The 11,289-nt window shown below is 37.6% G+C and overlaps 1 protein-coding gene across 1 annotated transcript in view; it reads right to left on the reverse strand.

Moving 5' to 3' along the window:
• Cntn5 (contactin 5) overlaps positions 1–11,289 on the reverse strand; it is a 1,200,756-nt gene that overhangs the window by 278,586 nt on the left and 910,881 nt on the right. Inside the window, exon 11 of the mRNA XM_026779314.1 lies at positions 2,981–3,162. Within this exon, the coding sequence (XP_026635115.1) occupies positions 2,981–3,162 (182 nt within the window). The remainder of the gene's footprint in view (positions 1–2,980; positions 3,163–11,289) is intronic.

The raw sequence follows: 11,289 nt of genomic DNA on the forward strand, positions 1-11,289 counted from the left end.
TGTAGACCAGGCTGGTCTCGAACTCACAGAGATCCACCTGCCTCTGCCTCCCGAGTGCTGAAATTAAAGGCATGCGCCACCACCGCCCGGCCATGAAATGCATTTTTGAATGGCAATTTCAAACAGGGCTTTTGAGTAAATCATCAGAACATAGAGATAATCAAGAAAATTAACTCCTAAAACTACTGTACATGATACCAGAGTACATTCACTTTAACCATTATACAGTTTATTTTAAAATTCGAATCACCCCCAAATGTAATACCTTCAATTTTGCTATTCATTTTTTCCTTGAATTTTGTAGTTTAAATCTGTTTATACTACTCATATAAATTTACTTTTATTTTACTTTTCAATTTAACCACTTGGGCTCCTTCATGTTTTATCATTTGTTACATTATGTTTTAATATCAATGCTCTTAAAAAATAACTCAAACACCTACCAGATATGATAGTTCTAAGGTTTTGACAAAATGGCCTACCTCAGAACTTCTGAATACCCCAACTACTCTATCTGGAACCTAATAAGATCCTCAGATACAAGAGAATAGCCAAGACTGTGGTACCCATGAGGCTACCCATGAGGAGCTTTCCTATGTGTGAAGGCTTGGCTAACAGGCTGGCGCTGATGGGGAGGGCTGAAACCTTAGTAGTTGGGGTCTGTCCGTCGGAAGATTCTTAGTGTTCTGGGGGTATGTTATAATTGGGCTCAAGCCCCTTCCTCTCCCTCCTTTCCCTCTGCTTCCTAGTAGACACGAGGTGAATATTTTTCCCACCATGTGCTATCTCACAGCATGTGACAAAGACAGGATACCTGGATTGAAGCCTCTGAAAGCATGACTCAGCACTAACCTCCCTTCTTTTCAAGATGATTATCCTAGTTATTATATCCCAGTAATGGAAAGTTTACTAATATGCATATCTGCTGTTAGTTAAACATAAATGCTCATCAGGACCTATCTTCATTCTATAGTCACAACTTTCTGAGTTACAGAAGTTGTGTGAACCCAGATATTTGGGGGAGTGAAACAAGGAGCTCTTCCTAAGTCCCCAAGGAAAGAGACACAAAGTGGGTTTACTTAGAACAAATCTAAATGTGTGGTTCCATGATGGAGTCTGGCCAGAAGCCATTGTAATTAGGATAAGAGGTCACATCCTTTCATGATGCCTTCCTGGTATGTCAACCAGACATGGCAAGTGGTTAAAAAGGACCTAGTTGTTCTGCTTTGGCAACAATCTATACATTTAAAACTCAAAGTAATGATTCAGATTAAGTTAAGAGAAATTATTTTGGTACTGTTTGCAGAAGTGGGCACTGCCTACAAACCAACCAGCTGAGTCAAGAAGAGGGGCCAAGGGTCTTAGTCAGCTTGGGACTCTGGGTCCCTTGTCCCCATCTACAACTCATTCTCATTAGGAATATTGCATTCTTTACAAAAGAGATGTGTGGGAAACAGTTTGCAATAGCACATGCAGCAATAAGTATTCCTTAGTCTCTTTTTGGTTTTAAACCATACAATTCTGGTTTAATTGTCCTTTATTGCCAATTTTTTTTCTGTAAAGAGGGTTAATACTTGGTCCTGTCACTATAAGAATAAAAATGCATTTCAGTGGGGGTATGGCAAACCAATGGTTTTCTCTTTGTTGGCTGATTGTCTTAATTATTTGCTTTAAGAAATTATAAGCAGTTACAAATACTGAGTTTCATCCAAAATTAGTAACAGGTACACACACAGTCTGAAAGTTGCTGTCCTGGTACCCAAACACATCCTACAGGCTTTTCAGCGCCTAGGAGTGTCCTTCTACCCAAATACTTTGTCCCATTCAGCCTTTCAGATTCTGATGGTTTTAAAGTCTGAAAGTTTTCAGGACAGAATGTGGTTGTCCTAGAATCCTCATGATCCTTTCTGTTTTTAGCGCTAATTTGAAGTTCACTTTTTTTCTAATTCAATGTCTTTGCTAGCATCCGGAGTAGTAAGAGGCACTTAATAAACATGGATGGATGAAATTCTCATGACACAATCTGCTGAAGGGATGAATTCCTGGAGGAGCTATTGAAGCCATAGAAAGGAAGGTTGAATGGTGTTATCAACAGCATTTCGGGATTTTCTTGCAGAGTCCCGTGGCTGTGCATTTAGGTTTACAAGAGAGGCAGTCTTGAGAAACAGAGTGACATGTCTACGATGACTCAACCATGGCATTTCCAGGCTCTGTTCTTCTGGCTGCCCTGGATACCTGTGTCCCTCTCCTGATTCTTTTCTTCAGCTGGGGTATAAGCATATTATCATTTACCGACCTGTGTCGGCTCATGTGAAAAGTGGATATACCTGACCCTTAGGGGCCAATGTGAGCATGCAAGCCGTCTGAACTCCATAACCCACTTCCTACATCGCTTGGTTGGCTGACTAGCATTTTCGGAAAACAAACACGCGCAGGTAGCAGGAGCTGTTTGTCATTTGGACGTCTTAGTTCAGGCCAGAGCTCAGCAAACTTCTCAGAACTGCTGGATAGCAAATATTTCAGTCTTTGCAACACAACAGGTCGCTGCCTCCGCTTAATTCCGTGAGAGCCAAGCAAATGCTGAAATAGAGCATTTACAAACAAATGGATGTTTACCCAAATCAGCAGCTGGGCAGGATTTGATACACGGGCACAAAATTTTGCCCCTGTGATAATCCAAGTGCTAAAACAAGTTAAACATAGTTAATAAAATAAAACGTTAACTTATCAGATAATAGTTGTTAGTACCAGGTAAAGGTCTAATTTTATGGATATAAATTCTCAATCATCTACACAGAGGATGATAATTCCTTGTTTATTTTCACGTGCAGGCTCATTCTACACGAGGAAACTAAACCAAAGAAGTGTAGTTTCCAGTTATCACTTGGATTTTCAGTGTCAGGTAAGCAATGTTCAGTTCAGTTTGCATTTTCTATCTCACCCTCGGGAGGAAAGCTTTGTGGTTTTCTGAAGCACTTACTGTATATCTGCAGCTGTCCACGAAAGGAGTTTTTTCCACGGGAGTTCTCAGCTGTGCATTCATATACTCCAGCATCATCTAACTGCAGGTTGGGGATCTCCAGCACAGCCTGGGATTTCCGCAGTCTGGACTTACCGGGAATGTAACTGTTAACCTTCATCCAAGTGATTGTTGGAACAGGGCTACAATAGGGAACAGAGGCACTGTTAATATACTTCCCACTATTAGAAACATAGATTCAGTTATCTGGTAATTTAAGCACTTAATAGGCTGAGCTCAATGAAACGTAATCACAATTAGGGCCGTGTGCCAGTGGATACAAGTCGCTTTCCACATGGTTGTGAAACCATCAGGGAACCAAGTCCTTCTCTTTCAGACTTCCACAAAGCCTCAGAAAGCCTGCACTATTATTTTCTAAATGTAAATGATGGATTTTTAAGCAACAAATAGACTTTGGTGAATTAGCTAACAGTTTTACAGCAGGAGTCAAACAAAAGAGTTGGGAATTAGAGAAACTTTTCTGCCCTCATCTGCAGCAAATCTGTTTCCCTAGCAACAGTTCGTACAGCATTCCACCTGGTCCCTGCAGCACATTTCTCCCCACAGTGAGCCATTTAGCTGTTTTTTCCTTCTTATTTAAAGCTTTTATACTTTCTATTTAATCCTAAAGGTTTTATCAGATAAATATTACCTGGCTTTTCCTCATTCATGGGTGCATGGAACTCTGTTATAGGAGTGTGTTGGTCAACTGTCCCTATAGCTCACAGTTCATTTCATGCATCTCTCTCCTTTGGTGTCAAATGGAGACCCTGATCACTACACTGTTGCTTTCATGGTTTATGGGACACATTCCCAAAAGCTGGATTAATGGTCAAAGGAAATGTCCATTTTTATTTCAATAAGTACTGGCAGACAGTAGCAATCTTAACAGTAATATTTGATATGTTTTCCCTGTATCCTTGTCAGGACTATGCAACATTAATTTATTTAAAAAAAAAAACAGCATCGGTTCAAACCAGAAAAACATTCCCAGCATTAAGAAAGAGAAGTGGACACAAAGTCATACTCCTGACTAAGTCACTATAGTAATACCCACTGGCGAAAGATAATCAGTTTTCTCCAATAGGGTATCTGAATTCCAATGCTGGCCCTAAGCCCAGAAGTAGCTCACCACACAAGAAGACTCTGTGCCTTCTTCTTTTGTTATGTTTTGTCTCACTGCATTTTTTGGTCTAATTGGCTTTTTTTTTAAAATTTTTGTTTTAAGAGAGAAAGAGAATGATTCAGGTGAGTAAGGGATGTACAGGGGTCTGAGAGGAACTAGGGGAGGAGAAATAACATGAATGAAATATATTGGAGGAAAAATACTTAAATTAATTTGTTTCTAAAAATACTCAGTAGATTACATATACATGTGTGCGTAATATACACATATGTGCAAACATGTAACAGCAATTGAAAAGGACATCAGGAATTTGGGAGTGAGGCATGATGCAGATGTCGTGCTCATGTGTGACATTATCAAAAAAGAAAGCATGAAAACAGAATGTGTTTCTCAGCAATTCTCCCCTCTATCTTGCCCTTATCATATGATGGCTCATGCTCATAATAGGCTCTTGGCACTTTGTATGCATTTGTAGGTGGAGAGGGCAGGGTTTACACAGGAAATCACCACAGCCTTATGCCAAGTGCCTGTTTCCCCTGCAATAGAAAGGCCATCTTCACTGATGAAATTATATAACAAATTTTATTTATCTTTATTTCTATGTTGAATTCTCAAGATTAGAAATCAAAAATTGCCTTTGAATTATTAAAAGTCTCAGAACAGAAAAATTATAACTAGCATTGGTGGGGTGGCTGAACATTGATTTGATTCTAAACATAAGCTACTATTAAATGAAATGGAGACCTCAAGCTTCTTGATGCCGAGAATATTTTATAGGCCTTTGGGATCTCCTCTCTCATCTATGCTGTTCATGACAGCTAAGAGCAATCTAAAGAACTTCTGTTATTTTCAAGTATCTTTTTTATAATATAGCTTGATACATTCATTTTTTTTTTTTGGTCAGGACATAGCATTAAAAAATGCATCTCAAGATACTGTAAACTTCTCATTCATTTAATGTTGTAATATTATCCACACACAATTCTCATCACAAAAATCTGCAAATGGAGTTGTCTCTCAGAAAGAGGGCTGGGTTAGGCTATGAGGGAAGAATGAGTAGAAATATCAATTTTGACAGAAATGCGAAGAACAGTTATTTCTCTCTTATTGAAGATGTGTTTAAATTTTATTTTTTAACTACACTTTGAATTCCTGTGTGCAATAAGCACAGGAACTTAAAGCAGCTAAAGGATGTTTAAAGTTTGCATTATTTTCTTATTCACTTGGCTCAGAAATATCTATCAGTAACAGAAGATTATGTGAAGCCACACTGAAATTCTGACAGGGCTTTGTGCTAGCACCGTCAAAGAGGCAGGATGAATAGTGCCGCAGATGTAGTTCTAAATGTGAGGCGTGTGGTGGGTGAACTTTAGCCTTCGCAGAAGTCATTAAGGCATCTCTTAAAGATCATTTGATACAGATGATGAAGTAATGTGTAGAATCTGTCAAGACAGAAGGAGGGCTTAGCTGTAAAGATTTAATGATTTCAAAGGAAAGTACTCCCCAGCCGCAACTAGCTATTCACAGACAAATTGTAGGTCTGTCTAATGGAGCTTCCTATTTTCCTTGCATAAGTCACAAGTGAGACATGAATTTTACATCGGATGTGGAAATACATACAGTTATGGCTCCTCTGTGATTTGCACAAAAAAAAGAAGGAGCACTGTATACCTCTGATGGAAACTGAGAGACCCAAGTTTTATAACTTTTCTCTAAGAAAGCACATAAAAAACCATCATAAAAAATAGCTATTGAGCCAAAAGATTTTTTCTTTTTATGGTCCTATAGCTCAAAGAAAAAAAAAAGGAACAAAATCCAGTTGTTAATGTGGTTGATTGTTGCACATTTACATTTAATGTAAAACTGTTGAAAGCAACCATTTTCTTTGTAAAATCTTAAAGAATTTTGGGGAATGTTAACCTAAGTCCACATCCTTGCTAAAGGCAAAATGCAAAGGTGTTCCCTGGAGACACAGGGATAGAACATCACAACCATGAGTACTAATTGGCTTTCAAAGAAAAAAGCTAAGTGCTCCTGTCTTGTTTACCATGAATCTCTTTACTTAATGATTCTTCGCTTGAAATGTGTGATCAAACAGCAGCTTATACCCTTTCTACAATACTAGCTACGCTGAGGACTTAAGACTCAGCTCAAAATATGTACCATCATGATAATTATTTTAGGCAAATAATTTAAGTTAGGAACAAACTCTTAGTTGTTATAGTAGATTGTGGTCTGCTGTAGTTTTTATGATTTTCTTATTGTTTTAAAATTTTGCTATTTTTTTTTTTTTCATTTCAAATGGTCATAGAGAATGGAAGCAGTTTACCCCAGAGCCAGGCATCTGTGACACACACACACACAAAGTAAATCTATCTGTTTCCTAGATGTGGTTCTGTCCAAGAGCTTCCTACCCTTCGGGTCTGAGGAAAGCCTTGTGATCTGAAAAGATGCTTAGAAGCCAGCAGAATCACACATTTTCAGACAGATAGCTGAGGGGAATTTCTGGATTAATACTATAATTATTCATTCATTTTCACTTAACTGTTTTATTCAATATATCTATCATGAGGTGGGCTTTATAATAAATTGAGGTTACAGTAGTTAACCTGACTGCATGGAACTCTTAGAATATTAAGTGGGATTGATGTTAAGCATAAAGACAAAACCCAGCTAACTTAACGTAGTGAGGGTCAGGAGCTGATTTTACTAAGGTTGGAGTAATGAGCAGTAATTACTCAGGCAGAGAAAACATATAAAGATATTCTAGAGAGAATAAAGAGACAGCCTGCTTCCTGGAGTCCTGCGAGAAAACTGCTTGAAGTATGAAATAGTAATCATTATAGCTGTTGATTCATTGTCAGTAGGGTGATGAGGTTGAAGATGAATGTAGGAACGTAGAAGTGAGCAGGAAGCATCACGGATATTGTCTTCATGTAGTTAAGTTTTCCTAACAACTACAAAATTACGATCTCCTCTAAGTATGAAATAGAGGCTTTTGTTAGAGTTTACCGTATCACTGAGTGAATGGCTGTGAGTGAGCGAACATTTCAAGTGTGCCAGTTAGATGCTCTCTCACAACTACTCAGTACTACCATTGCAGAGTTCAAGCAGCCACAATCAGTAAATGCATCAACAGAGGGGCCTCACTGCACTCTCCAGTAAACTTGGTGCAAGACACCAGTGAACAAGACATGGTTCACAGTCTGAAAGTAGGTTATGAGACTTGGAAAGAAATCTGCATGAATGATCACTGGAGTTTGAAAAGTAAACTAGTAGGATTAAGCAGTGGAGACAGCATAGATTTCAGAGGTAGAATTCAGGGGGCTTGATGCTCTCTAAAACAGAAGAGTGAGAAAGATAAATGATAAATAAATAGATGGATAGATAGATAGATAATAGATAGATAGATAGATAGATAGATAGATAGTAAATAGATAGATAATAGAAGATAGAAGAAATGTTATTTCTTGATTTCTTGTTTTTGTAACTAGATGCTAACAGGATGATAATAACAGGATCTTTATTATTTTTCAGACTTTAAGTACTGTGTATACTTTAGCTGATTATGTCATAGTGATTCTATGAAATAGGAATTAATACTTTACCCAGTTTACATATTGTATGTTTTATATGCATATATAAGTTATATATTTATATGAATTATATACATATATGCATTATATATATAAAACTTGATAGTGAACTCTTGTTAAGACTAGAGAAATGGAATTATGCATAAATAAATATAAGAAGAGCTAATATAAAGAAAATCTTTGAAAATAAAAGTTAACAAAGCAGAGACATTGCTAAGAGCAGGAGACACGACAGAGAACAAAGACTGGTTTGTATTTTGTATTTGATTTTTATAGTTTCCCTTTAATTTATATTCAAAAGATTAAAGAGGGAAGGTTTGTAAGGTGAGAGCTTTAAAGATCTGGAGTCAGCAAATAAAGTGGCAGTTCTGTTTTTGCAGTGATCCTGGATATTGCCTGCTGCAGCTGCAGTGAAAGGGATGGTTGAGTTAGCCACTGTGAAGACACTCAGTGGCAGGCAGCATCAGAGCCAAACTAGGGCTCAGGCACACATATCCAGTTCTGTAGTTTTCTTCCTTCTATATTGAACTTGTCAGCTTCATTAGAGACACATAGACAGAAGGTGAAGCCAGAGAGAGAGATGCCCACGGTTAGTGGGGTTGAATTTGGCTTCAGACACAACGAAGTGAAATGGTGAGCAGATAGAACAAGAAAGCAGGCAGGAAGTGTTCTAAAAGATTTTGTTCTTGCAGATTCGATGTAACCACTGCATACAAATGCAGTCTGCAGCTACAGAAAATCTACACAATGTATCTTACTCTATTTCACTTTCCTCTCTGCCTCCTGTTGAATACAGTTCTCCAAGTTCTTCCAGAAAAGCTGAATCATTTCCCAGTACACCTCATAGGTCTGATGTTTATAGATTGAGATGGAACACAGTTTGTCTAGGCTCATTGCAATTTGTTATCAGAGAAAATCCAAGACTCTTCAGCAGGAAGTGGGGATGGAGCTTGTAGCTTACATAGAAGAAGAGTATGCTTTACACCCACACACTCATGACTATCCACTTCCCATAGTAACTCCCTGCTGAACTTTCAAACTGTTTTACCTCCACAGGGCATAGCGTTTCAAGTTCAAACTCTTTAAATAAGTTGCGAACAGTAGCCATTCTGTTAGAACGAAAGGTTAGTTAAGATTTGAAGAGTCTTTTCTGTCACCAAAATGGTGGAAGTGAAGAGGTTCATTTATTAAAGATTCATATCAGAAATTTTAATTAAGAATGTAATGGTATTTTCATTGATATTTTTATATTGCTTATGCCCAGTTTTAGTTTCAAGAACTACATAACAATCACATAAAAATTTCTCACTTAGAAAAACTGGTTGCCCTGATTTGGACCTTGTCCGGTGCTCCAATGTGGGTCTCTGTCTCCTTTCATTGCCTGATAAAGGTTAATATTCAGGAGGATGCCTATATGTTTGTCTTTGGATTCACCTTCTCTAGGATCGCGAATTATAAGCTCAATGTCCTTTATTTATGGCTAGAAACCAAATATGAGTGAGTACATCCCATGTTCCTCTTTTTGGGTCTGGCTTACCTCACTCAGGATAGTATCAGGAACTCACCAAGGTCAGCTGGCCTGGGTCTGAAAAAGCATGGGATAAAACCGGACTTGCTGAACATAGCGGACAATGAGGACTACTGAGAACTCAAGAACAATGACAATGGGTTTTTGATCCTACTGCATGTACTGGCTTTGGGGGAGCCTAGGCAGTTTGGATGCTCACCTTACTAAACCTGGATGGAGGTGGGAGGTCCTTGGACTTCCCACAGGTCAGGGAACCCTGACTGCTCTTCAAGCTGATGAGGGAGGGAGACTTGATCAGGGGAAAGGGAGGGAAATGGGAGGCAGTGGCGGGGAGGAGACAGAAATCCTTAATAAATAAATAAAATTGAAAAAAAAGGAAAAAAAAGAAAAACTGGTTGCCAATTTTTTATTCCCAAACATGGGCCATAAGAAGCCAGATTCCATATTTGAAAGCACTGTTCGTTGATGTGTGAATGTCATAAATGTACACAGCATATTCATGTACATGTCCTGGTCTGATGAGGGAAGCTGATACAGCAATTGCAGCCCAAGTCCTGTCTTAAGAGTCCAAGAGCTTTTCCTTTTCTAAATACATAATCGAAACAAATCCAGTGGATTATATTTACCCTCATGGTAACACTGAGAAATATTGTTTTCTTCTTAGAGTACTGCATGTTTTGTTAACAAAAAACTAGACACAACCTCGTAGATGTTTCTTGGTATTTAAGCTTGCAAATGTATTTTTAAAAATCGCTTTCCCTCCAGAACATTAAAAAAAAACTAAAGTATAACTGTTATTTCTATCCATTTTCTCTTTGGTCTCTGTCAAGGCATAGATTTGGCATCATTTATATTTCAAATAGCATTTAGTGAAATAAAGTATAGTTTTAAAATCAACACTATACTTTAATATGAAAAGTATGTGTAATATAAAAATAGAATCCTTAACATTTAAATAGGCAGATTAATTTACTCTTTCTAATACAGTCGGACACACTCAGAATAACTACTGTTTCAGAACATTCATACAACCATTCTAAAATAAATTATCTTTGACTCGCTTCCAGCCAAAAATTCTTAAACTCTGATTAAAGTTTAGTCACTTTGGATGATTTGTTATACAGAACGCCAGGAATCCACATCAGATCCCATGAATTTTTCCAAAGAACATAATGAAGAAAAAAACTCTCTTCTGATCATGAACAGCAAGAGAAATATTGCCACCTATGTCCACACCCACCAGAAAACCCTGCAAACTAGTGCATATAAACCCTGCAGCCAGGAGTGCAAAGATGGATAATCTAATGTTATTTCATAGAAGTAGGGATTTTATACCTACCTCTGTGACTTCATGAAGAAGTCTTGGCACTTATTTAACTTCTATCCTGGGTCATAACTCATGGAAAGATTGCGTTTTGAAAGTGTGGTCTTCCAGACTCTTGATCTGCTTGTGATTGTTGGGTAATAACGCTGTAAACTATGATTGATTGGCCATTTATTTTGTGTCAGGACTTTATACAGTATATCATTTGTCTTTCACAAAAGCCCAAAAGTTGGCTTTATTTCCTCTCTTTTATAGGAAAGCAAACATATAATGAAATGATGAAATCTTCTAAACAAAATTAAAAAGTCACTTCAAAGTCATTATTGTATCTTTCAATATACATCATCATGTAAATAATGTATTTCATTTAGGGGTACATAGAAGCAGAAAAACAAGAAAAGAAGGGCAATCAAGCATCCCAATGACGTAGAATACATGTAGCTTTTGTGCAAAAATGATTATAGAGTTCTTTGGCAAACGTCAATCCCTCGGGTGGATGACGTCATGCTAACAAAATACTCCTTTATGAAAGAGAATGCTTTCGTTTTCACCTATACTTCAATGAATGCGTTTCTTGTCCAGAGCTGTATATTTGATTTTATTTAAACACTGCAGAATGTATATCATGCAAGGTAGCTTCATTATATTGCACAGGTTCTTCCTCTTCTTCTTCTTCTTCTTCTTCTTCTTCTTCTT

This window comes from Microtus ochrogaster, chromosome 5 (assembly GCF_000317375.1).
Source record: "Microtus ochrogaster isolate Prairie Vole_2 chromosome 5, MicOch1.0, whole genome shotgun sequence".
NCBI classification, from domain to species: domain Eukaryota; kingdom Metazoa; phylum Chordata; class Mammalia; order Rodentia; family Cricetidae; genus Microtus; species Microtus ochrogaster.